The 27,157-nt window shown below is 51.5% G+C and overlaps 1 protein-coding gene across 4 annotated transcripts in view; it reads left to right on the top strand.

Moving 5' to 3' along the window:
* Positions 1 to 27,157, top strand: part of LOC143989371 (serine/threonine-protein phosphatase 2A 56 kDa regulatory subunit delta isoform-like) — a 93,268-nt gene that overhangs the window by 45,026 nt on the left and 21,085 nt on the right. For all 4 annotated transcript variants that reach the window (XM_077489474.1, XM_077489472.1, XM_077489471.1 and 1 more), the window contains exons 6-11: positions 834 to 893; positions 5,579 to 5,687; positions 13,918 to 13,971; positions 15,037 to 15,207; positions 15,398 to 15,525; positions 20,041 to 20,142. In XM_077489474.1, the coding sequence (XP_077345600.1) occupies positions 834 to 893; positions 5,579 to 5,687; positions 13,918 to 13,971; positions 15,037 to 15,207; positions 15,398 to 15,525; positions 20,041 to 20,142 (624 nt within the window). The remainder of the gene's footprint in view (positions 1 to 833; positions 894 to 5,578; positions 5,688 to 13,917; positions 13,972 to 15,036; positions 15,208 to 15,397; positions 15,526 to 20,040; positions 20,143 to 27,157) is intronic.

The following is a 27,157-nucleotide window of genomic DNA, read 5'->3' as shown; positions in this document are numbered from 1 at the left end:
GGTAGGTGTCTGAGTAATCACTGGGGGAGGGGAAGGTAGGTGTCTGAGTAATCACTGGGGGAGGGGAAGGTGGGTGTTATGCCATCACTGGGGAAGGGGAAGGTGGGTGTTATGCCATCACTGGGGGAGGGGAAGGTGGGTGTTATGCCATCACTGGGGGAGGGGAAGGTGGGTGTTATGCCATCACTGGGGGAGGGGAAGGTGGGTGTTATACCATCACTGGGGGAGGGGAAGGTGGGTGTTATGCCATCACTGGGGGAGGGGAAGGTGGGTGTTATGCCATCACTGGGGGAGGGGAAGGTGGGTGTTATGCCATCACTGGGGGAGGGGAAGGTGGGTGTTATACCATCACTGGGGGAGGGGAAGGTGGGTGTTATGCCATCACTGGGGGAGGGGAAGGTGGGTGTTATGCCATCACTGGGGGAGGGGAAGGTGGGTGTTATGCCATCACTGGGGGAGGGGAAGGTGGGTGTTATGCCATCACTGGGGGAGGGGAAGGTGGGTGTTATGCCATCACTGGGGGAGGGGAAGGTGGGTGTTATGCCATCACTGGGGGAGGGGAAGGTGGGTGTTATGCCATCACTGGGGGAGGGGAAGGTGGGTGTTATGCCATCACTGGGGGAGGGGAAGGTGGGTGTTATACCATCACTGGGGGAGGGGAAGGTGGGTGTTATGCCATCACTGGGGGAGGGGAAGGTGGGTGTTATGCCATCACTGGGGGAGGGGAAGGTAGGTCCAGTCGGCAATGATTCTCTAGCAGTTGGTGGAGCTAGAGACAATGATTGTAGAACGGGGCGAGGTTTTTATGTGCCTTTGTTTGTTTTTATCTCCAGGTTTATATATGAGACCGAACATCACAATGGAATTGCTGAACTGCTGGAAATACTTGGCAGGTAAGTACTCCTTACACAGAACGATAAGAACCATGACTGACCCTTCTCCACCTACTGCTATCTACCATCAATCCTTTAAGCCCCTCCCCATTGTGACCCCCCTCAGATTATCATCTCTGGAACTTTTGTCAGGATTTTATGTCTAGGTCTGTCACTCCACTGAAGTGATTTCCCCTCACTTCCTGTTCCTGTGACACCGGGACAAGAAATGTGAATGGGTGTCACTGAGGGAGGAAGACCTACCAGACCCTCCACTCTCAGAATTTTATTATTGAAGGATCCCCACTACACCGCTTGCTTCTCCAAACTTCAATCAGTTCCAGCTCCACAAGGACCATTGAAGCTGCCGAACCTGAGTTCCATCAACTGCACCCGAGACAGAAAATCTTTGACAATGTGTGGAGGAGAAGGCCCCAGTATTCCACATTCAGGATTCATCTGAAGTCCTCCGAGATCAAGGAGGCGAGAGTTCAGAGAAAAGAGATCAAGGATGGGAGAGGTCAGGTGGGTGACAGATCAGGGAGGGGATAGATCAGGGAGGCGAGAGGTCAGTAAGGCGAGAGATCCGGTAGGGGAGAGATCAGGGAGGGGAGAAGTCAGGTGGGTGTTGTAACGGAAAGTCCCACACTCAGCTTGAGTGCTTCCATCATATACCGCTTTCTCTAGTCTGAATTTAGATATAAGATATAGCCGAATATTACAACCAAGAATTAGGCAGGAATCGTTTGGCTGCAAAGCTGGAACTGTTTATTTAAACAAGAATACAGGCTGTTATACACTTGAGAAGGAGATTCCTCCTCCTGATCATATTACCCTAACAATACAACTGTAACCAGAAACCTTAATTAACATGAGCTAATTAACTAGTCATTTAGCCAGCCTAGGTGACTGAGGCCTGACCTTTTAGGTCAAGCTTGTCGCCTTGTAGCTCAGAAGACACAATGCACATTATCATAAGTATAAACACAGAACACCTTCACACAATAGCAGAAGCCCCCAGTAGCAGACGGACTGGCTCCTAGACCAAAGACCAAGAAATACATATCTAAGCAATGCTTTGATTAATCAGGAATTGCAGATGGCATGGCAACAGTCTACAAAACTCTTACAATGCCCCTAATAGACACAGGGTAACTTTGGCATAGGAGGTGCATGGGGAGCTGAAACAAGGGTTTCCCAACCTTTCCAAGGCCCCCCCCCCCCCCCCCCCCCGCCCAAAGTGACTAATCCTAACCCTAAGGCAAGAGATCAGAGAAATGAGATCAAGGAGGTGAGGGGTTGGGGAGGCAAGAGGTCAGGTGAGAGATCAGGGAGGGGTCACATGAGAGATCAAAGAGGCGAGAGAAGAGGTGAGAGGTCAGGTGTGCTTATCCAGATATCCCAAGTTCTGGAATATCTCAGTAATCAAGACCCTGAACTGGTGTGAGGACCTTTTGTAAATACTGTTGGGGCCAGACAAGCTGACACAAAGGGCCACAAATAGTGGTTGTCACCGATGGCAAAGCCTAGAAAGCACGGCTGCCCCGGAGAGAAGAGATTGTGGAACTGGGCAAATAAGTTTCATCCATGGCTGTGAGGACGTATAAAGACATTGTGACTCCATAAGGATGTGGGAAGAATTCGGCACGGAGATACTAGGGGAGTTTTCGGCATCCTCTGCAACAAGATGTCATTGCTGGTGATAGACTCCTCAAGGGTTAATGTAACGGGATTCCAACACTGCGACTTCTCTCCTCAGAGGCAGAAAAGTGCGAATGGAGTTTTTGGAGAGACAACCGCACAAGGAATGGAAAGCTGAGTTAACCAGGCTGGTCCAGGCAGAGATGTGGTTGGACAAGAGCTACATAGGCCTCCGCTGGTATGTAGCCCAAGTGTGGTTGTCTTCCCAAAAACACTATTCTCACTTCGTACTGCGACCAGGACCTTTCCTGGATGGAGTGGAGAATTTTTCCCTGGTGTCGCTGCTCACGGCTATCACTTTCTTCCAGAATTCCCAGCGGACAGAATCATACCATCCCAGCAGGACCTGCTCTCATACTGGTCCTCTGTGCTGTATCTGCATCTCTCACAACCTCCTCCTGAATTCCTCTTCCATGGTGGCTGGTATCTGCATGTCTCCTCTCCTGCTATGCGGACCTTGGATCCAGGTGGAGGTTTGGATGTCCCAGACTGCAGCAAAGATCTCACTGCTTGCCCCCAAATGTGACAGACTTCAGACACCCTGTTGGGTATCATTGCTGAGAAACTGCTTCCCAAGTCTGACTATAGTTACTACAAGAACCAGGCAACACCAGTTTTGGAGTACACCAGAATAACCGTTTAGATGAACAAGTATACATGCTTTGATACACTTGAGAAGGAGGTCCCCCCCCTCCCCGATCATATTGCCCTAACGATACAACTGTAACCAGAAACATAAATTAGCATGAGCTAATTAACTGGTCATTTAACCAGCCTAGGTGACTGAGGCCTTATCTTTCAGGTCAGACTTGTCTTCTAGCTCAGAAGACACAATACACATTATCATAAGTGCAAACACAGGACTCCCTCACACAATAGCAGGAGCCCCCAGTAGCAGATGGACCGGCTGTCACATTGAAGACCAGGAAATCCATATCTAAGCAATGCTTTGATTAATCAGGGATTGCAGATGGCATGGCAACATTCTACAAAACTCTTACAATGTTCCATCATTTTATCATTTACCCTGTGCCCCTAATAGACACAGGGTAACTTAGACATAGGATGTGCACGGGGAGCTGAACCAAGGATTTCCCAACAACTCCAAGGGATTCTGGGTTCCATGGGCCCCTCTCCCAAAGTGACTCCTGTCACATCCGATATTGAAGTGGTTAAAAATAGTAGTGGGCTCCCCCATGTGGCCTGCTTGCATACTACAGAAAAAAATATAGACAAGCTCAGTAGTAGGAGAATCTTTCTCCCCTTAACAAAGTGGTCGGTTATCTACAGCGGCTTCTGTAGCAAATCCTGCCCACTCCTCGAATCTTCAGAAAAGGGGACGGAGACACCACAGCAGCTTTGGTCCTGATGACCCCACAAGGAATCCCCAGATTCTGGTCACACTCGAGTCCTGATCTGGGTGCCGCAGAGGATGGGGACATCTCCGCAGCTTTGGTCCTGATGACTTCACAAGGAATCCCCAGATTCTGGTCACACCCGAGTCCTGATCTGGGTGTCGCAGAGGACGGGGACATCTCTGCAGCTTTGGTCCTGATGGACCCCACAAGGAATCCTCAGATTCTGGTCAGACACAGAGTCCTGATCTGGGTGTCGCAGAGGACAGGGACACCTCCACAACTTTGGTCCTGATGGACCCCACAAGGATTCCCCAGATTCTGGTCACACTCGAGTCCTGATCTGGGTGTCGCAGAGGATGGGGACATCTCCGCAGCTTTGGTCCTGATGGACCCCACAAGGATTCCCCAGATTCTGGTCACACTCGAGTCCTGATCTGGGTGCCGCAGAGGATGGGGACATCTCCGCAGCTTTGGTCCCGATGACTTCACAAGGAATCCTCAGATTCTGGTCACACCCGAGTCCTGATCTGGGTGTCGCAGAGGACGGGGACATCTCCACAGCTTTGGTCCTGATGACCCCACAAGGATTCCCCAGATTCTGGTCACACCCGAGTCCTGTGCTGGGTGTTGCAGAGGATAGGGACACCTCCACAGCTTTGGTCCCGATGACTTCACAAGGATTCCCCAGATTCTGGTCACACCCGAGTCCTGTGCTGGGTGTTGCAGAGGATAGGGACACCTCCACAGCTTTGGTCCCGATGACTTCACAAGGATTCCCCAGATTCTGGTCACACCCGAGTCCTGATCTGGGTGTCGCAGAGGACGGGGACACCTCCACAACTTTGGTCCTGATGACCCCACAAGGAATCCCCAGATTCTGGTCACACCCGAGTCCTGATCTGGGTGTCGCAGAGGACGGGGACACCTCCACAACTTTGGTCCTGATGACCCCACAAGGATTCCCCAGATTCTGGTCACACCCGAGTCCTGATCTGGGTGTCGCAGAGGACGGGGACACCTCCACAACTTTGGTCCTGATGGACCCCACAAGGATTCCCCAGATTCTGGTCACACCCGAGTCCTGATCTGGGTGTCGCAGAGGACGGGGACATCTCCGCAGCTTTGGTCCTGATGGAGCCCACAAGGAATCCTCAGATTCTGGTCACACCCGAGTCCTGATCTGGGTGTCGTAGAGGACGGGGACATCTCTGCAGCTTTGGTCCTGATGGACCCCACAAGGAATCCTCAGATTCTGGTCAGACACAGAGTCCTGTGCTGGGTGTCACAGTGAGTGTGTTGGATGTAATGAAATGGGGAAACCTGCTTGTTGGCTAAATGGAGAGTCTTCCAGTTTGCAGAAAAATGGGAATCTACCGGCAGATAAAATCTCTTCCAAATCCAACAAACTAATATAGAAGAAGAGACTGGACCTCGGTTCTAAGGTATAGCTTCAGAGCAACTGGCCTTTAGTTTTATGTGCACCTAGTGTACATTTCTCCTGTAGATGGCAATATAACTCCAGGTTTCTTACTAGCCATCTGTATCCCCCAGTGGACTATAGAGAAATCCAACCCCCCCCCCCCCCCCCCCCCTATATAATTACTGTATCATTACCATCCCCCTACACTCATGTCCTTTCTTTTTCAGTATCATTAATGGATTTGCCCTCCCACTGAAAGAGGAGCACAAGATGTTTCTGATCCGGGTCCTTCTCCCCCTGCACAAGGCCAAATCACTCAGCGTCTATCACCCCCAGGTAAACTACCACCCTTCTTCTGTAAGGAAGGCTGCAATCTGGGCGGGGCAGAGTACACCCCGATTGTGGGAGTAGGGCAGGGCCAAATAATCTCTATTATAGAAGTGGGGCGGGACTATCTAGAGGTTGATATTGGTAAGTAGGTTCAGGTAGGTTGCTTACTGAAGAATTGCTGCTTTTGCAAAAATTACTGAAATTGGCTTTCTTTAGCTGGTACGCTGCAGTGGGTAGGAGGGACGGGTAGAACAGTTGGTAAGTGAGGCAGGGTCCATATGCGGGGCAGTCGATATGTGGGGTGGCGGCACTGTTTAGTTAGTGGGGGGGGCGGTCGGTCAGTACGCGAGGCCGATCAGGTGGTGGAGTGGTCGTTAAGTTGGGTGGCGGGAGGGGTTGGCGAGTGGGGGGGTGGTGGGGGTGGTCTGTACGTGGGGTAGCGGGGGTGGACGGTACGTGGGGTGGTCGGTACGTTGGGTGGAGGGGGTGGTCGGTACGTGGGGTGGTCGGTACGTTGAGTGGCGGAGGTGGTCGGTACGTGGGGTGGTCGGTACGTTTGGTGGCGGGGGTGGGGTGGTCGGTACATGGGGTGACTCTTTACCGAGATCGTAGTTGCCGGGTGTCAGACTGACACCCCGCAACAACGGTCGCCGCGATGCGCGCCCCCGGGGGCGCGCAGCGGCTCATAATCCTGATCACGTCATATCACGTCCCATCAGGATTATGCAACCACTTTGCCACCGTCAATTCCCTATAGGGCGGGCGGCAAGTGGTTAAACAATCATATGTGTAGCGCTTAAGCACATAATTAACGTGTGCCAAAATGAGTATAAAATCCAAAAACCACAATAGCGCACAGTATGCAGTGTGGAGTCCAGTGAAAAAGTGGTTGATGAAAGTCTATCTGGGGAACCCAAATGTGGATGAGAATCAGCAATGGTGTCTCAGATACAATAACCGAAAAGGGATGTGCTGCTTGAAACGCGTGGAACAGCGGTACTATAAACACACAATGAGGTACTCTTACCAACTATGGTGGACGCACTTACCATATGGCAGTGAGTCAAATACGCTTGTGTTTCTCCCGTTGGGTGTAACACGAAATCCTGGTCCAAAAGGCACACCATAGGGCTATGGAATCGCGGCCAGAGGTGGTCTGTAGGCTCGTCTGGGACCTCGAACCCCAACTCGTCAGTAATCACAGATGATGGAATAAAAAATAGGAAAAAAGTGCTCCATATAGTGCAGATCAACCAATAATACTTTATTGGGATATATTCTCACAATCAAGGAGACATAAAAAGGTACAATAGTCCAACAATGATATAGTGGAATAAAACGTTAAAAAGCAATGCAGAAATCTCAAATAAGCAGCCCTACACGTTTCAACGCCAGTGGTCTTCAACAGGGGCATCATTTGGCTCCCCACATTGCTGTAATATTTATACATGGTACAAAATGGAAGAAAACACGGAAGCCCCGCCCATAATGGCGGAGACCCGGAAGTTCCGACCGAGCGTGCGTTCCAAGCCATAAATACCTCCCGGAGGGCGCCCAAGTAGAAACACCAGATGACCCCATTATCATGATGCACCCCCTACCCCTTTATAATCTAAAATGCCCATGGCCTTAAAACATATTTAAATATAAACAACAGCTAACGAAACGGCAGAAAGAAAACGATTAGGCACAATACGGACGCCATAAATGCGCTCCACCACTCACACATCAATCGGAGGGGTGGAGCCCAACGGCATTTCCGGTGAGAAAAGACGGAACTGTGCGCTCCAAACCTCCATCCCGCGACAAGACGCCGCAGCGCAGCCCTGGAGTGAGACATCACTTGCGGAGTCCTGCGCTCCAAGCCTCGGTCCAAAGGAAAAGGTCAGAGACAAGCCTCGTTTACGGACGTCCCAACAGAAGGACGCAACGCCTACCCCAATGCGACCGCAGGATCACATGGCATCCAAACCACCAATGAGAATAGCGGTGTACCCAATTCAATTTCGAACCTCCTGCCGTGCACAACAAGCAGGAAGGAACATTCCCCCCACAGATAGAAGTGAATAACCAATGGAAAATATTCCGATTATTTGTGAATTCTACAGGACTCGCCCCTCCGGCCCAAACAAAAAATAATGTGAGCCAGAAAGGGGGTCCGTAAACTACAGAACAAAAAAAGGGGGCCAACCACGATCGCAGATCACAATAAAGAAAAAAAGGGGGGAGGGGTATAAGGCCAGGGGGTGTATACACGTAGGGGAGGTGCCACAACATATGATGAACTAAAACCTGCAAATACAAAAAAAAACCTTCCTATATGGAAGTCGCCACCACAATATCGAAAAACAACCATCAGATTAAAGTTGTCAGTTAGGAGATATTCCATAGAAAAAGGGGGTCCCCCGACTTGTCACCAAGCAGAATGGCTGCCATGTGTACAGACTATATTGGTAGACTTTTAAAATAAATGAGTGCTATGAATTCCGCAGGTATAAAAGTGTCTATAAAAACACAAATTACACATAATAAAATAATAATAAGGACTCAAAATACAGCCAAAGACGGGGGAAGGGAAGAGGACACTATTATGGATTAAAACCCACCTGATCCAACATATTAATTAGGGGTACAGCCCCCCCTCCTAGAATGACCTCTCATGTTCAAAAAAATGAAAAAAGTGCCAAAGGGGATCCCATCCCCAATACGGAAAACCAGTAATGGTTACTGACCATATTCCGGGGGGCGGGGTGGAGCTTTAAGCCTGCTTAATGAAACAATTAATGTCCCATTTCACATTCATACCGACTGGGGAGTGACACCTAAGATCAAATATCCAATATGTCTCAAGACGGGACACCCCCTGAGACCCGAGTCACCCCGCCAATCAGCCACAAACGTATCTATGATTTGGAGCCGTGTCCCTGTGGGATCCCCGCGGTGCTCCCCGTAGTGTGGTGGGACGGTGTGTTTGGTTTTAGAAATATGTTCACCAATTCTAATAGAGAAGGTTGTGGTGGTTCTACCCCCGCGGACACACATTCTACACGTGGCGCCACATGTGCTGAAATGTCTCGTGTTATAACTACGTGTGGAATCCGTGGAGGAAAAAATCGTGGATTTCCGTCTGCCGCACACATTGTGTAGGTACACGGGGCACTTCCTACACGAGAACAGCCCTTACTATCCTGAAAGAAAGAGACGCTACTGCGAGGGTCCAAAGTATTGGGGGCAATCTCTCCCTGAATGGAACGGGTACCTCTAAAAATAACATTAGCTCACTATGGAAGAGAGGATCCCAGGATCTTCTCACCTTCCAGTGTCTGCTCAGGATCTTCTCACCTTCCAGTGTCTGCTCAGGATCTTCTCACCTTCCAGTGTCTGCTCAGGATCTTCTCACCTTCCAGTGTCTGCTCAGGATCTTCTCACCTTCCAGTGTCTGCTCAGGATCTTCTCACCTTCCAATGTCTGCTCAGGATCTTCTCACCTTCCAATGTCTGCTCAGGATCTTCTCACCTTCCAGTGTCTGCTCAGGATCTTCTCACCTTCCAATGTCTGCTCAGGATCTTCTCACCTTCCAATGTCTGCTCAGGATCTTCTCACCTTCCAGTGTCTGCTCAGGATCTTCTCACCTTCCAGTGTCTGCTCAGGATCTTCTCACGTTCCAGTGTCTGCTCAGGATCGTCTCACGTTCCAGTGTCTGCTCAGGATCTTCTCACATTCCAGTGTCTGCTCAGGATCTTCTCACATTCCAGTGTCTGCTCAGGATCTTCTCACATTCCAGTGTCTGCTCAGGATCTTCTCACCTTCCAATGTCTGCTCAGGATCTTCTCACCTTCCAATGTCTGCTCAGGATCTTCTCACCTTCCAGTGTCTGCTCAGGATCTTCTCACCTTCCAGTGTCTGCTCAGGATCGTCTCACGTTCCAGTGTCTGCTCAGGATCTTCTCACATTCCAGTGTCTGCTCAGGATCTTCTCACATTCCAGTGTCTGCTCAGGATCTTCTCACATTCCAGTGTCTGCTCAGGATCTTCTCACATTCCAGTGTCTGCTCAGGATCTTCTCACATTCCAGTGTCTGCTCAGGATCTTCTCACATTCCAATGTCTGCTCAGGATCTTATCACAGATGGTCCAATGTCTGCTCAGGATCTTATCACAGATGGTCCAATGTCTGCTCAGGATCTTATCACAGAAGGTCCAATGTCTGCTCAGGATCTTCTCACATTCCAGTGTCTGCTCAGGATCTTCTCACATTCCAGTGTCTGCTCAGGATCTTCTCACATTCCAGTGTCTGCTCAGGATCTTCTCACATTCCAATGTCTGCTCAGGATCTTCTCACATTCCAGTGTCTGCTCAGGATCTTCTCACATTCCAGTGTCTGCTCAGGATCTTCTCACATTCCAGTGTCTGCTCAGGATCTTCTCACCTTCCAGTGTCTGCTCAGGATCTTCTCACGTTCCAGTGTCTGCTCAGGATCTTCTCACATTCCAATGTCTGCTCAGGATCTTCTCACATTCCAGTGTCTGCTCAGGATCTTCTCACATTCCAGTGTCTGCTCAGGATCTTATCACAGACGGTCCAATGTCTGCTCAGGATCTTATCACAGACGGTCCAATGTCTGCTCAGGATCTTCTCACATTCCAGTGTCTGCTCAGGATCTTCTCACATTCCAATGTCTGCTCAGGATCTTATCACAGACGGTCCAATGTCTGCTCAGGATCTTATCACAGACGGTCCAATGTCTGCTCAGGATCTTCTCACATTCCAGTGTCTGCTCAGGATCTTCTCACATTCCAATGTCTGCTCAGGATCTTCTCACATTCCAGTGTCTGCTCAGGATCTTCTCACATTCCAGTGTCTGCTCAGGATCTTCTCACCTTCCAATGTCTGCTCAGGATCTTCTCACATTCCAGTGTCTGCTCAGGATCTTCTCACATTCCAGTGTCTGCTCAGGATCTTCTCACATTCCAATGTCTGCTCAGGATCTTCTCACATTCCAGTGTCTGCTCAGGATCTTCTCACCTTCCAGTGTCTGCTCAGGATCTTCTCACCTTCCAATGTCTGCTCAGGATCTTCTCACATTCCAGTGTCTGCTCAGGATCTTCTCACATTCCAGTGTCTGCTCAGGATCTTCTCACATTCCAATGTCTGCTCAGGATCTTCTCACATTCCAGTGTCTGCTCAGGATCTTATCACAGACGGTCCAATGTCTGCTCAGGATCTTATCACAGACGGTCCAATGTCTGCTCAGGATCTTATCACAGACGGTCCAATGTCTGCTCAGGATCTTATCACAGACGGTCCAATGTCTGCTCAGGATCTTATCACAGACGGTCCAATGTCTGCTCAGGATCTTATCACAGACGGTCCAATGTCTGCTCAGGATCTTATCACAGACGGTCCAATGTCTGCTCAGGATCTTTTTCATCTCTCTGTGCTGGATAGAGAATGAGGTGAAAAATGCCATCAATAACTTTCTTATGCCTTCTGGCCCAGAGAGAGGACCTATCTGTACAACCATCTGAATCCTCCACATCTATATCCCTTCTCAACTAATCTTGCCTTCAAAATTTGAGATTGAGACAAGAAATCGCTGATATCGGTACAGTTCCGTCTTAATCGCAGGAACTGACTTTTGGGAAGCGATTATAAAGGAGTAGGAGATGCATCATGATAATGGGGTCATCTGGTGTTTCTACTTGGGCGCCCTCCGGGAGGTATTTATGTACATGGAGGCTTGGAACGCACGCTCGGTCGGAACTTCCGGTTCTCCGCCATTGTGGGCGGGACTTCCGTGTTTTCTTCCATTTTGTATCATGTATAAATATTACAGCAATGTGGGGAGCCAAATGATGCCCCTGTTGAAGACCACTATGGTGTGCTTTTTGGATCAGGATTTCGTGTTACACCCAACAGGAGAAACACAAGCGTATTTGACTCACCGCCATATGGTAAGTGCGTCCACCATTGTTGGTAAGAGTACCTCATTGTGTGTTTATAGTACCCCGTGTTCCACGCGTTTCAAGCAGCACACCCCTTTTCAGTTATTGTCTCTGAGACATCATTGCTGATTCTCATCCACATTTGGGTTCCCCAGATGGACTTTCATCAACCAGTTTTTCACTGGACTCCACACTGCATACTGTGCGCTATTGTGGTTTTTGGATTTTATACTCATTTCGGCACACGTTAATTATGTGCTTAAGCGCTACACATATAGTTACATAGTTAGTCAGGTTGAAAAAAGTCCATCCAGTTCAACCTTAAAAACAAATAAATATAACATATGATTGTTTAAATTTAGGTACATGGGGTGGTCGGTACATGAAGTGGTGGGGTGGTCGGTAGGTGGGGTGGTGGGGGTAGTTGGTACATGGGGTGGCGGGGTGGTCGGTACATGGAGTGGTGGGGTGGTCGGTACGCAGGGTGGTCGGTACATGGGGTGGTGGGGGTAGTTGGTACGTGGGGTGGCGGGGTGGTAGGTACATGGAGCGGTGGGGTGGTCAGTACGTGGGTGGTCGGGATGCGGGGTGGTGGGGTGGAAAGGTACGTGGGGTGGTCGGTATGCAGGGTGGTGGGGTGGTCGGTATGCAGGGTGGTGGGGTGGTCGGTACGCGGGGTGGTGGGGTGGTCGGTACGCGGGGTGGTGGGGTGGTCGGTACGCGGGGTGGTGGGGTGGTCGGTACGCGGGGTGGCGGGGTGGTCGGTACGCGGGGTCGTTGGTACATGGGGTGGCGGGGTGGTCGGTATGTGGAGTGGTGGGGTGGTTGGTATGCGGGGTGGTGGGGTGGAAAGGTACGTGGGGTGGGGGGGGGTCGGTACGTGAGGTGGTCGGTATGTGGAGTGGTGGGGTGGTTGGTATGCGGGGTGGTGGGGTGGAAAGGTACGTGGGGTGGCGGGGTGGTCGGTACGTGAGGTGGTTGGTACACGGGGTGGTGGGGTGGCGGGGTGGTTGGTACGTGGGGTGGCGGGGTGGTCTGTACGTGGGGTGGTGGGGTGGTCGGTACGTGGGGTGGCGGGGTGGTCGGTACGTGGGGTGGTCGGTACGTGGGGTGGTCGGTACGTGGGGTGGCGGGGTGGTCGGTACGTGGGGTGGCGGGGTGGTCGGTACGTGGGGTGGTCGGTACGTGGGGTGGCGGGGTGGTCGTTACGTGGGGTGGCGGGGTGGTCGGTACGTGGGGTGGCGGGGTGGTCGGTACGTGGGGTGGTCGGTACGTGGGGTGGCGGGGTGGTCGGTACGTGGGGTGGTGGGGTGGTCGGTACGTGGGGTGGCGGGGTGGTCGGTACGTGGGGTGGTCGGTACGTGGGGTGGCGGGGTGGTCAGTACGTGGGGTGGTGGGGTGGTCGGTACGTGGGGTGGCGGGGTGGTCGGTCTGTGGGGTGGCGGGGTGGTCGGTACGTGGGGTGGCGGGGTGGTCGGTACGTGGGGTGGCGGGGTGGTCGGTACGTGGGGTGGCGGGGTGGTCGGTACGTGGGGTGGCGGGGTGGTCGGTACGTGGGGTGGTGGGGTGGTCGGTACGTGGGGTGGCGGGGTGGTCGGTACGTGGGGTGGCGGGGTGGTCGGTACGTGGGGTGGCGGGGTGGTCGGTACGTGGGGTGGCGGGGTGGTCGGTACGTGGGGTGGCGGGGTGGTCGGTACGTGGGGTGGCGGGGTGGTCGGTACGTGGGGTGGCGGGGTGGTCTGTACGTGGGGTGGCGGGGTGGTCGGTACGTGGGGTGGCGGGGTGGTCGGTACGTGGGGTGGCGGGGTGGTCGGTACGTGGGGTGGTGGGGTGGTCGGTACGTGGGGTGGTGGGGTGGTCGGTACGTGGGGTGGCGGGGTGGTCGGTACGTGGGGTGGCGGGGTGGTCGGTACGTGGGGTGGCGGGGTGGTCGGTACGTGGGGTGGCGGGGTGGTCGGTACGTGGGGTGGTCGGTACGTGGGGTGGCGGGGTGGTCGGTACGTGGGGTGGTGGGGTGGTCGGTACGTGGGGTGGCGGGGTGGTCGGTACGTGGGGTGGCGGGGTGGTCGGTACGTGGGGTGGCGGGGTGGTCGGTACGTGGGATGGCGGGGTGGTCGGTACGTGGGGTGGCGGGGTGGTCGGTACGTGGGGTGGTCGGTACGTGGGGTGGCGGGGTGGTCGGTACGTGGGGTGGCGGGGTGGTCGGTACGTGGGATGGCGGGGTTCTCTTCCACAGTCTGCATGACATCAGCCATCGTACAATATTGGGTGATATGTGGTCTCTCCTCTGCAGTTGGCGTACTGTGTGGTTCAGTTTCTGGAGAAGGACAGCGCGCTCACCGACCCGGTAAGAAGATTTCAGCTGCACCACTATTGTTCCTCTAAGCTGTATATGATGTACTCCTCCCCCCTCCCCTGTACTGTACACTGTGCTGTGCGGACTCCTCCCCCCTCCCCTGTACTGTACACTGTGCTGTGCGCACTCCTCCCCCCTCCCCTGTACTGTACACTGTGCTGTGCGGACTCCTCCCCCCTCCCCTGTACTGTACACTGTGCTGTGCGGACTCCTCCCCCCTCCCCTGTACTGTACACTGTGCTGTGCGGACTCCTCCCCCCTCCCATGTACTGTACACTGTGCTGTGCGCACTCCTCCCCCCTCCCCTGTACTGTACACTGTGCTGTGCGCACTCCTCCCCCCTCCCCTGTACTGTACACTGTGCTGTGCGCACTCCTCCCCCCTCCCCTGTACTGTACACTGTGCTGTGCGCACTCCTCCCCCCTCCCCTGTACTGTACACTGTGCTGTGCGGACTCCTCCCCCCTCCCCTGTACTGTACACTGTGCTGTGCGGACTCCTCCCCCCTCCCCTGTACTGTACACTGTGCTGTGCGCACTCCTCCCCCCTCCCCTGCACTGTACACTGTGCTGTGCGCACTCCTCCCCCCTCCCCTGCACTGTACACTGTGCTGTGCGCACTCCTCCCCCCTCCCCTGCACTGTACACTGTGCTGTGCGCACTCCTCCCCCCTCCCCTGTACTGTACACTGTGCTGTGCGCACTCCTCCCCCCTCCCCTGTACTGTACACTGTGCTGTGCGCACTCCTCCCCCCTCCCCTGTACTGTACACTGTGCTGTGCGCACTCCTCCCCCCTCCCCTGTACTGTACACTGTGCTGTGCGCACTCCTCCCCCCTCCCCTGTACTGTACACTGTGCTGTGCGCACTCCTCACCCCTCCCCTGTACTGTACACTGTGCTGTGCGCACTCCTCCCCCCCTCCCTGTACTGTACACTGTGCTGTGCGCACTCCTCCCCCTCCCCTGTACTGTACACTGTGCTGTGCGCACTCCTCCCCCCTCCCCTGTACTGTACACTGTGCTGTGCGCACTCCTCACGCTGTGCGTTGTTCTGTGTAGGTGATCAGCGGCCTCCTGCGTTTCTGGCCTCGTACGCACAGCCCCAAGGAGGTGATGTTCCTGAATGAGTTGGAGGAGATCCTGGATGTCATCGAACCCGCAGAGTTCAGTAAAGTCATGGAGCCGCTCTTCCGGCAGATCGCCCAGTGTGTGTCCAGCCCCCACTTCCAGGTGACCAACCACAGTGACTCCTCCCCTCCCCGCCCCTCTATTTCCCTCCCCGCTTCCCTATTCCCCTCCCCAGGGGGTACAGAGAGGCCGTCCTCACCCCAGTGACCCCTCCCACTAGTGACTTGTGGTGACCAATGATTGGTCCCTGGTATTATGTCTCCTCCCATATATGACATAGTTTGTGATGCAGGTGGCGGAGCGGGCGCTCTACTACTGGAACAACGAATACATCCTCAGCCTGATGAGTGACAACGCTGCCCAGATCCTCCCCATCATGTTCCCATCGCTTTACCGCAACTCCAAGAACCACTGGAACAAGTAAGTGTCAGCTGAGAGCTCCACCCCCTCCCCCCGCATATTCATCCCATTGCTCAAATGTCAGCTGAGAGCTCCACCCCCTCCCCCCGCATATTCATCCCATTGCTCAAATGTCAGCTTAGAGCTCCACCCCCTCCCCCCGCATATTCATCCCATTGCTCAAATGTCAGCTGAGAGCTCCACCCCCTCCCCCCGCATATTCATCCCATTGCTCAGATGTCAGCTGAGAGCTCCACCCCCTCCCCCCGCATATTCATCCCATTGCTCAAATGTAAGCTGAGAGCTCCACCCCCTCCCCCCGCATATTCATCCCATTGCTCAAATGTCAGCTGAGAGCTCCACCCCCTCCCCCCGCATATTCATCCCATTGCTCAAATGTCCGCTGAGAGCTCCACCCCCTCCCCCCGCATATTCATCCCATTGCTCAAATGTCAGCTGAGAGCTCCACCCCCTCCCCCCACATATTCATCCCATTGCTCAATTGTCAGCTGAGAGCTCCACCCCCTCCCCCCACATATTCATCCCATTGCTCAGATGTCAGCTGAGAGCTCCACCCCCTCCCCCCGCATATTCATCCCATTGCTCAAATGTCAGCTTAGAGCTCCACCCCCTCCCCCCACATATTCATCCCATTGCTCAGATGTCAGCTGAGAGCTCCACCCCCTCCCCCCGCATATTCATCCCATTGCTCAAATGTCAGCTGAGAGCTCCACCCCCTCCCATGTCAGCTGAGAGCTCCACCCCCTCCCCCCGCATATTCATCCCATTGCTCAAATGTCAGCTGAGAGCTCCACCCCCTCCCCCCACATATTCATCCCATTGCTCAGATGTCAGCTGAGAGCTCCACCCCCTCCCCCCACATATTCATCCCATTGCTCAATTGTCAGCTGAGAGCTCCACCCCCTCCCCCCACATATTCATCCCATTGCTCAGATGTCAGCTGAGAGCTCCACCCCCCTCCCCCCACATATTCATCCCATTGCTCAATTGTCAGCTGAGAGCTCCACCCCCTCCCCCCACATATTGATCCCATTGCTCAGATGTCAGCTGAGAGCTCCACCCCCTCCCCCCACATATTCATCCCATTGCTCAATTGTCAGCTGAGAGCTCCACCCCCTCCCCCCACATATTCATCCCATTGCTCAAATGTCAGCTTAGAGCTCCACCCCCTCCCCCCGCATATTCATCCCATTGCTCAAATGTCAGCTTAGAGCTCCACCCCCTCCCCCCACATATTCATCCCATTGCTCAGATGTCAGCTGAGAGCTCCACCCCTCCCCCCGCATATTCATCCCATTGCTCAAATGTCAGCTTAGAGCTCCACCCCCTCCCCCCACATATTCATCCCATTGCTCAGATGTCAGCTGAGAGCTCCACCCCCTCCCCCCGCATATTCATCCCATTGCTCAAATGTCAGCTGAGAGCTCCACCCCCTCCCCCCGCATATTCATCCCATTGCTCAAATGTCAGCTGAGAGCTCCACCCCCTCCCCCCACATATTCATCCCATTGCTCAGATGTCAGCTGAGAGCTCCACCCCCTCCCCCCACATATTCATCCCATTGCTCAATTGTCAGCTGAGAGCTCCACCCCCTCCCCCCACATATTCATCCCATTGCTCAGATGTCAGCTGAGAGCTCCACCCCTCCCCCCACATATTCATCCCATTGCTCAAATGTCAGCTGAGAGCTCCACCCCCTCCCCCCACATATTCATCCCATTGCTCAATTGTCAGCTGAGAGCTCCACCCCCTCCCCCCACATATTGATCCCATTGCTCAGATGTCAGCTGAGAGCTCCACCCCCTCCCCCCACATATTCATCCCATTGCTCAATTGTCAGCTGAGAGCTCCACCCCCCTCCCCCCACATATTCATCCCATTGCTCAGATGTCAGCTGAGAGCTCCCACCCCCTCCCCCCGCATATTCATCCCATTGCTCATATGTCAGCTGAGAGCTCCACCCCCTCCCCCCGCATATTCATCCCATTGCTCAAATGTCAGCTGAGAGCTCCACCCCCTCCCCCCGCATATTCATCCCATTGCTCAAATGTCACCTGAGAGCTCCGCCCCCTCCCCCTGCATATTCATCCCATTGCTCAAATGCCAGCTGAGAGCTCCACCCCCTCCCCCCGCATATTCATCCCATTGCTCAAATGTCAGCTGAGAGCTCCACCCCCTCCCCCCACATATTCATCCCATTGCTCAAATGCCAGCTGAGAGCTCCACCCCCTCCCCCCGCATATTCATCCCATTGCTCAAATGTCAGCTGAGAGCTCCACCCCCTCCCTCCGCATATTCATCCCATTGCTCAAATGTCAGCTGAGAGCTCCACCCCCTCCCCCCCGCATATTCATCCCATTGCTCAAATGTCAGCTGAGAGCTCCACCCCCTCCCCCCCCGCATATTCATCCCATTGCTCAAATGCCAGCTGAGAGCTCCGCCCCCTCCCCCCACATATTCATCCCATTGCTCAAATGCCAGCTGAGAGCTCCACCCCCTCCCCCCGCATATTCATCCCATTGCTCAATTGTCAGCTGAGAGCTCCACCCCCCTCCCCCCGCATATTCATCCCATTGCTCAAATGTCAGCTGAGAGCTCCACCCCCTCCCCCCGCATATTCATCCCATTGCTCAAATGTCAGCTGAGAGCTCCACCCCCTCCCCCCGCATATTCATCCCATTGCTCAATTGTCAGCTGAGAGCTCCACCCCCTCCCCCCGCATATTCATCCCATTGCTCAAATGTCAGCTGAGAGCTCCACCCCCTCCCCCCGCATATTCATCCCATTGCTCAAATGTCAGCTGAGAGCTCCACCCCCTCCCCCCGCATATTCATCCCATTGCTCAAATGTCAGCTTAGAGCTCCACCCCCTCCCCCCACATATTCATCCCATTGCTCAGATGTCAGCTGAGAGCTCCACCCCCTCCCCCCACATATTCATCCCATTGCTCAGATGTCAGCTGAGAGCTCCACCCCCTCCCCCCGCATATTCATCCCATTGCTCAATTGTCAGCTGAGAGCTCCACCCCCTCCCCCCACATATTCATCCCATTGCTCAAATGTCAGCTGAGAGCTCCACCCCCTCCCCCCGCATATTCATCCCATTGCTCAAATGTCAGCTGAGAGCTCCACCCCCTCCCCCCACATATTCATCCCATTGCTCAGATGTCAGCTGAGAGCTCCACCCCCTCCCCCCACATATTCATCCCATTGCTCAATTGTCAGCTGAGAGCTCCACCCCCTCCCCCCGCATATTCATCCCATTGCTCAAATGTCAGCTGAGAGCTCCACCCCCTCCCCCCACATATTCATCCCATTGCTCAGATGTCAGCTGAGAGCTCCACCCCCTCCCCCCACATATTCATCCCATTGCTCAATTGTCAGCTGAGAGCTCCACCCCCTCCCCCCGCATATTCATCCCATTGCTCAAATGTCAGCTGAGAGCTCCACCCCCTCCCCCCGCATATTCATCCCATTGCTCAAATGTCAGCTGAGAGCTCCACCCCCTCCTCCTTTTACCCTCGCTGTTCTTTAACCCCTCCCTCTAAGATGTGCCCCCATCATTGACCCTCTGATACTCTCCTCATCAATGTGTGACCTCCCCTTCCCGTGTGACCTCTTCTTCCCGTGTGACCTCTTCTTCCCGTGTGACCTCCCCTTAAGTGTGACCTCCTCTTCCCGTGTGACCCCCCTCTTCCCGTGTGACCTCTTCTTCCCATGTGACCTCTTCCCGTGTGACCTCTTCTTCCCAAGTCACCTCCCCTTCCCGTGTGACCTCCCCTTCCCGTGTGACCTCCCCTTCCTGTGTGACCTCTTCCTGTGTGACCTCCTCTTCCCGTGTGTCCTCCTCTTCCCGTGTGTCCTCCTCTTCCCGTGTGTCCTCCTCTTCCCGTGTGTCCTCCTCTTCCCGTGTCACCTCCTCTTCCCGTGTGTCCTCCTCTTCCCGTGTGTCCTCCTCTTCCCGTGTGTCCTCCTCTTCCCGTGTGACCTCCTCTTCCCGTGTGACCTCTTCCCGTGTGACCTCCTCTTCCCGTGTGACCTCTTCCCATGTGACCTCCCTTCCCGTGTGACTTCTTCTTCCCAAGTCACCTCCCCTTCCCGTGTGACCTCTTCTTCCCGTGTGACCTCTTCTTCCCGTGTGACCTCTTCCCGTGTGACCTCTTCTTCCCGTGTGACCTCTTCTTCCCGTGTGACCTCCCCTTCCCGTGTGACCTCTTTCTGCCCGTGTGACCTCTTCTTCCCGTGTGACCTCCCCTTCCCGTGTGACCTCTTCTTCCCGTGTGACCTCCCCTTCCCGTGTGACCTCTTCTTCCCATGTGACCTTATCCTCCTGTGTGATCTCATCTTCCCGTGTGACCTGTGACCTCTTCCCATGTGGCGGTGCTGAGGACAGGAGCCCTATAACATGACGTGTGACCTCCCTACAGACACTGGAGGCCCCATCCATGGACCTGAGCGAATCCATCTCTGTACATACAGATGTGTGCGGGACTAACCAGGCTGGTCTCTCTTCCAGGACTATCCATGGACTGATCTATAACGCTCTGAAGTTGTTCATGGAGATGAATCAGAAGTTGTTCGATGACTGCACACAGCAATACAAAGCCGAGAAGCAGAGGTCTGTCTATATGGGGGTGGGGGGCTGTGTATATGGGGGTGGGGGCTGTGTATATGGGAGTGGAGGTCTGTGTATATGGGAGTGGAGGTCTGTGTGCATATGGGGGGGGCTGTGTATATATGGGTGGAGGTCTGTGTATATGGGAGTGGAGGTCTGTGTATATGGGAGTGGAGGTCTGTGTATATGGGTGGAGGTCTGTGTATATGGGTGGAGGTCTGTGTATATGGGTGGAGGTCTGTGTATATGGGTGGAGGTCTGTGTATATGGGTGGAGGTCTGTGTATATGGGAGTGGAGGTCTGTGTATATGGGTGGAGGTCTGTGTATATGGGTGGAGGTCTGTGTATATGGGTGGAGGTCTGTGTATATGGGTGGAGGTCTGTGTATATGGGTGGAGGTCTGTGTGTATGGGTGGAGGTCTGTGTATATGGGTGGAGGTCTGTGTATATGGGTGGAGGTCTGTGTATATGGGAGTGGAGGTCTGTGTATATGGGAGTGGAGGTCTGTGTATATGGGTGGAGGTCTGTGTATATGGGTGGAGGTCTGTGTATATGGGGGGGGCTGTGTATATGGGGGGCTGTGTATATGGGAGTGGAGGTCTGTGTATATGGGGAGGGGCTGTGTATATGGGAGGCTGTGTATATGGGAGTGGATGTCTGTGTATATGGGGGGGATTGTGTAAATGGGGTATATGGGGGGGCTGTGTATATGGGTGGGGGGGCTGTGTATATATGAGTGGAGGTCTGTGTATATGGGGGGGTCTGTGTATATGGGGGGGGCTGTATATATGAGTGGAGGGCTGTGTATATGGGGGTGGGGGGGCTGTGTATATGGGGGTGGGGGCTGTGTATATGGGTGGGGGGGGCTGTGTATATGGGAGTGGAGGTCTGTGTATATGGGTGGAGGGCTGTGTATATGGGGGTGGGGGGGCTGTGTATATGGGGGTGGGGACTGTGTATATGGGTGGGGGGGCTGTGTATATGGGGGTGGGGGGGCTGTGTATATGGGGGTGGGGGCTGTGTATATGGGTGGGGGGGCTGTGTATATGGGAGTGGAGGTCTGTGTATATGGGTGGGGGGGCTGTGTATATGGGAGTGGAGGTCTGTGTATATATGAGTGGAAGTCTGTTTATATGGGGGGGCCTGTGTATATGGGAGTGGAGGTCTGTGTATATGGGTGGGGGGGCTGTGTATATGGGAGTGGAGGTCTGTGTATATGGGTGGGGGCGCTGTGTATATGGGAGTGGAGGTCTGTGTATATGGGTGGGGGGGCTGTGTATATGGGGGGGTGGGGTCTGTGTATATATGAGTGGAAGTCTGTTTATATGGGGGGGCCTGTGTATATGGGAGTGGAGGTCTGTGTATATGGGTGGGGGCGCTGTGTATATGGGAGTGGAGGTCTGTATAGGGGGGCTGTGTACATGGGTGGAGGTCTGTGTATATGGGGGGGGCTGTGTATATGGGGGGGGCTTTTTATATGGGGGGCTGTGTATAGGGGTGGAGGTCTGTGTACAGTCTCTGAAAAAGTATTCATACCCCTTGAAATTCCCCACATTTTGTTACAACCAAAAACATGAATGTATTTTATTGGGATTTTATGTGATGGACCAACACAAAGTGTCACATAATTGTGAAGTGGAAGGAAAATGATAAATGATACAAATAAATATGTGAAAAGTGTGGGGGGAGGGGCCTTTGTATGGCACCCCCTTTACTCTGATACCCCTAACAAAAATCTAGAGGGACCAATTGCCTTCACAAGTCACCTAATTAGTAAATAGAGTCCACCTGTGTGTCATTTAATCTCAGTATAAATACAGCTGTTCTGTGAAGCCCTCAGAGGTTTGTTAGAGAACCTTAATGAACAAACAGCATCATGAAGGCCAAGGAACACACCAGGCAGGTCAGGGATAAAGTTGTGGAGAAGTATAAAGCAGGGTTGGGTTATAATAAAATCTCCCAAGCTTTGATCATCTCACGGAGCTCTGTTCAATCCATCATCGGAGAATGGAAAGAGTATGGGCACAACCGCAAACCTACCAAGACATGGCCGTCCACCTAAACTGACCGGGCCGGGCAAGGAGAGCATTCATCAGAGAAGAGCCAAGAGGTCCATGGTAACTGTGGAGGAGCTGCAGAGATCCACAGCTCAGGGGGGAGAATCTGTCCACAGGACAACTATTAGTCGTCTCTCCACAAATCTGCCCTTTATGGAAGAGTGACAAGAAGAAAGACATTGGAGAAAGAAAGTCATAAGAAGTCCTGTTTGTAGTTTGTGAGAAGCCATGTGGGGGAGGGGGCAGCAAACATGTGGAAGAAGGTGATCTGGTCAGAGGAGACCAAAATTCTACTTTATGGCCTAAAAGTAAAACGCTATGTGTGGGGGAAACTAACACCGCCCATCCCCCGAACACACCATCCCCACCGTGAGACATGGTGGTGGCAGCATCATGTGGTGGGGATGGTTTTCTTCAGCAGGGACAGGGAAGCTGGTCAGAGTTGATGGGAAGATGGATGGAGACAAATACAGGACAATCTTAGAAGAGAACGGGAGACTGCCAGCCCATCTATTCCCCTCACCTCTGTGCATCCCTGCCGTGGTGTAGGGGTCTATTAGGTGGACACTGCCTGCAGGTCCGGCTGTGGCCTATTGGTGACTGCCATCTTGCCAGCCCTAATGTATCGGAGCCTTTTAGCCTTTTTCAACCCGCGATCCGGAGCAAGGGACTGCCGACCTTCTTCACCCCCCTCACCTCCTTACATCCCTGATCTGATATAATAGGCAAATCCGGCGCCTAGTGACGGCAACCATCATACTCGCCTCTGCTTATCTAACCTGCCTGAGCCTTCCTCATCCAGGGCGCTGACTGCACTGCCTCTTCCTCTTACCCACATCCCTGCAGTGTGATAAGGGGTTGTTGGGTCACAGCTGAGCGTCCACTATGGCCGTGGTATATTGGGGCCTAGTTTCAGCCACCATCTTGGTACTCCTACTTTCCTCACTAGAGCTTCCATGGACACAGGCTGCTCTCTTCCCTAGTGACCCCTTTCTGTGGAGTGCTCGGGACAGATAGCTCCAAGGCCGCCAAGCCACATATACCACATCAGTTGCAGCCGCCCCCTTCCCTGCGGCTGGACGCCATCTTAGTTGGGAGGCTTCAGACCTGCTGTCTGAATTGGAGATGGATCCTAGGGCGGTTCCAGTGGCAGAGACGTAAGCTCCTTTGCCTCAAGATAGCACAATTATGATACTAGAAAATTGTGATACTTAATAGTGCCACTACATGGAAGCCGGGGAGCCCTTGAATTGCTACACAGTGGCACTTACTGTGGCGGTGCAATACCCCGGGAGGGATTAGAGGCTCTGGTGAGTGCGTTGGCAATAGGAGCACGGATCATATCACCAAGCATGATTTATATATGACGGAATCCGTGTTTTTCTCATGGGACTATTCTTACAGCACCGGTCACTTTATGGTCTTGCATATGGTTTGTTTTATGTAAAGGTTGTAATACCAGCCGTGTTTTCTCACTTCACTTCATATGAGAATATCGAGGGGCAGAGGTGTTGTCAGCTATTCACAATTATATATATATATATGTATTCATCATTTTTTTCACAATGTTTGTTAATTTCATTAATTAGATTTTGGGAGTTTTTAGGATTGCCTGTTTTTTTTGGAGACAATTGGCAGTATCAATCACTCAAATACAAAGGACACATTCAAATACACAACAAATTCTTTCTGGGTTCTACATAAAAAAAAAAACTCCAGAGGGTCTAACACAGACTAATCCCAAAGAAGTTTTTTCCTTTAAAATGAACAAATATCTGATGCCATTTTTAGACCTAAATAATGGGTAAGGTTTTGGATCATTTGGACAATAGTCAAATGCAGGCCGAGTCTCTAGCACAAATAAAAACAAGAATACATTCATCTTAGAATATATACATTTTTATAGGGCTGCAACTAACGATTATTTTCATAATCGATTAGTTGGCCGATTATTGTTTCGACTAATCAATAAATCGGTTAATAACCTTTAAAAAAAAAAAAAAAAGTGGGTCAAATTGACGTTCATTTTCAACCACAGTGACAGGAAAATTTGGAAATAATAGAAAACTTCTCGGTCAAAGGAATTTGCAGACAGTGGATGTGGTTTTTGTTCAGAAATGAAGTGAAAATTTCAAACAAAATTCTTTCGGCGAATGTACAAAGATTTTTCATCTGAATATTCTCACCTGAAAAATGATCGGTGTGGTCAGCATAAGGCTCGGTACACACCTGTGCAGTTTTTGCTTTTGATCTGTTTCTGCAGTGCGTTTTGCTGTGCGTTTTTGATTTTTGCGCACGTGATTTTACTGCAATTTGCATTTTTTGCATTTTTTTTGGGCAGATTAAAAAAAAAAAAAACACAAATTGCTGCAAAAACGCATTACATTCTTTTCTGCAGCTTCTCCATTGAAGTATATTGAACCAAAAAAGCAGCATTTTGCGTTAAAAGTCCCCGACCCTTTCCAAATACGCAGCGGCTGAAAAAAGCACAGATAGGAACGTGTCCCATAGGAAACCATGGAAATGAACTGCAGTGCGTTTCTGCAAGATGTGAACCTGACCTAAGATGTTTAGTAACATAACGGGGGCTAAAAAGACTAAAATTAGCCCTTTTATAGTACAAAAAAGCCGATAATCACCACTGGAAGGGATCATTTTTTTACCGTAGAACAGTGAGAGTAATATTTACAGTAGTGATGATATTTTTCTACTATAAAGGGCTCATTTTAGTTTTTTTTTTAACCCCATTATGTTACTGGCCGATTAATTGATTATGAAAATAGTAATTGATTAGTTGTCGATTAATCGATTAATTGTTTCAGCCCTACATTTTTATTTATTTTTTAGGAGTAAGCTAGGGGTATATATTGCCCCAGGGTTAGTTTTTGTACAAGAGAGTCCTCCTAATTATATATAAAAGTTTTTTTCCCTCATACAAGATTATTATTTACAGAGGATATAACCTACTCTTAGCAGCCTAAGGAGCAGCGGCGAGACCTACTATAGCGCACTCTTTTCTCACAATTATGATACTGGCCGCGATTGAACAGCTTAGAAACTCACTGCTGATGCACACCGATCATATTGCCGTAGAGTGCAACCTTATACAAAACCATCTGGGCAGAATCAGAGGGAGAATGACGGAGTCTGAATCCAGAAGCTACGGAAGATCTCGCTGCCAACCCCGCTGTCTCCATTGCTGAGTTGCAACGCACAGTGCAGACCCTTGTCACAAAATTGAATGATGCTGAAAACTGACTACGATGAAATAATGTTAGAGTCCTTGGTCTGCCTGGGGGGTATGAGGGGGAACACCCGGCAGAATTTGCAGAAGACTTCTTTAAAAACCTACTCGGATTTTCAGATATCCCCCTACCCTCGTGGTTGGAAGAGCACAGCAGGTGCCCCCCGGGGTGAGCCATTCCTAGGAACATCCCTAAACCCTTTTTGGTCCGATTTCTCAATTACCGAGACAAGGACAGGATCCTCTCTGCACTCAAAATATGGCATTGCCTCCATTCTCCTTGATTTCCCTGATTTTTTTGGCCGAGCTACAGAGAGAGGAAAACCTTCAATGAGGTCCGAAAACGGCTTTGAGATAAAATATTAAAGGGATTGTAAAGTCATTTTTTTTTAACCACTTTCAGACCGGACCATTTTGCTGGTCAATGACCAGAGGTCTTTTTACAATTTGGCACTGCGCTGCTTTAACTGGTAATTGCGTGGTCATGCAATGTTGTACCCAAACAAAATTTGCGTCCTTTTTTTCCCCACAAATAGAGCTTTCTTTTGATGGTATTTGATTGCCTCTGCGATTTTATTTTTTGCGATATAAACGTAAAAAGACCGCAATTTTGAAAAAAAATGATATTTTCTACTTTTTGTTATTAGAAAAATCCAATAAACTCAATTTTAGTCATACATTTAGGCCAAAATGTATTCAGCCACATGTCTTTGGTAAAAAAAAAAGTCAATAATTGTATATTTATTGGTTTGCGCAAAAGTTGTCACATCTACAAACTAAGGTACGTTTTCTGGAATTTACGCAGCTTTTAGTATATGACTGCCTATCTCATTTCTTGAGGTGCTAAAATGGCAGGGCAGTACAAAACCCCCAAATGACCCCATTTTGGAAGTAGACACCCAAGGAAATTGATAAGAGGCATGTTGAGCCCATTGAATATTTTATTTTTCAAGCGATTGAATAATGACAAAAAAAAATTTGTTTATTTTTTTTTACACAAAGTTGTCACTAAATGATATATTGCTCACACATGCCATAGTTATATGTGGAATTGTACCCCAAAATACATTCTGCTGCTTCTCCTGAGTACGGGGATACCACATGTGGTCGACTTTTGGAAGCCTATCCGCGTACGGGCCCGAAAGCAAGCACCGCCTTCAGGATTTCTAAGAGCATACCATTTGTAATTTCACTCCTCACTACCTATCACAGTTTTGAAGGCCATAAAATGCCAAGATGGCACAAAACCCCCACAAATGACCCCATTTTAAAAAGTAGACACCCAAGCTATTTGCTGAGAGGCATGTTGAGTCCATGGAATATTTTATATTTTGCCACAAGTTGCGGGAAAATTACAAAACTTTTATTTATTTATTTTTCACAAAGTTGTCACTAAATGATAATTGCTCACACATGCCATGGGCATATGTGAAATGACACCCCAAAATAAATTCTGCTGCTTCTCCTGAGTACGGGGATACCACATATGTGGGACTTTTTGGGAGCCTAGCCGCGTACGGGGCCCCGAAAACCAATCACTGCCTTCAGGATTTCTAAGGGTGTAAATTTTGACTTCACTCCTCACTACCTATTACAGTTTTGAAGGCCATAAAATGCCAAGATGGCACAAACCCCCCCCCCCCCCCCCCCCCAAATGACCCCATTTGGAAAGTAGACACCCCTAAATTTAGGGGTACACTAGTGAGAGTCACAGGTA

This window comes from Lithobates pipiens, unplaced genomic scaffold, assembly GCF_037356315.1.
Source record: "Lithobates pipiens isolate NorthernLeopardFrog02 unplaced genomic scaffold, aLitPip1_a1.2 Scaffold_18, whole genome shotgun sequence".
Lineage (NCBI taxonomy): Eukaryota > Metazoa > Chordata > Amphibia > Anura > Ranidae > Lithobates > Lithobates pipiens.
Note: the sequence above shows the minus strand (reverse complement) of the source record. Positions and strands in the feature narration are given on the sequence as shown.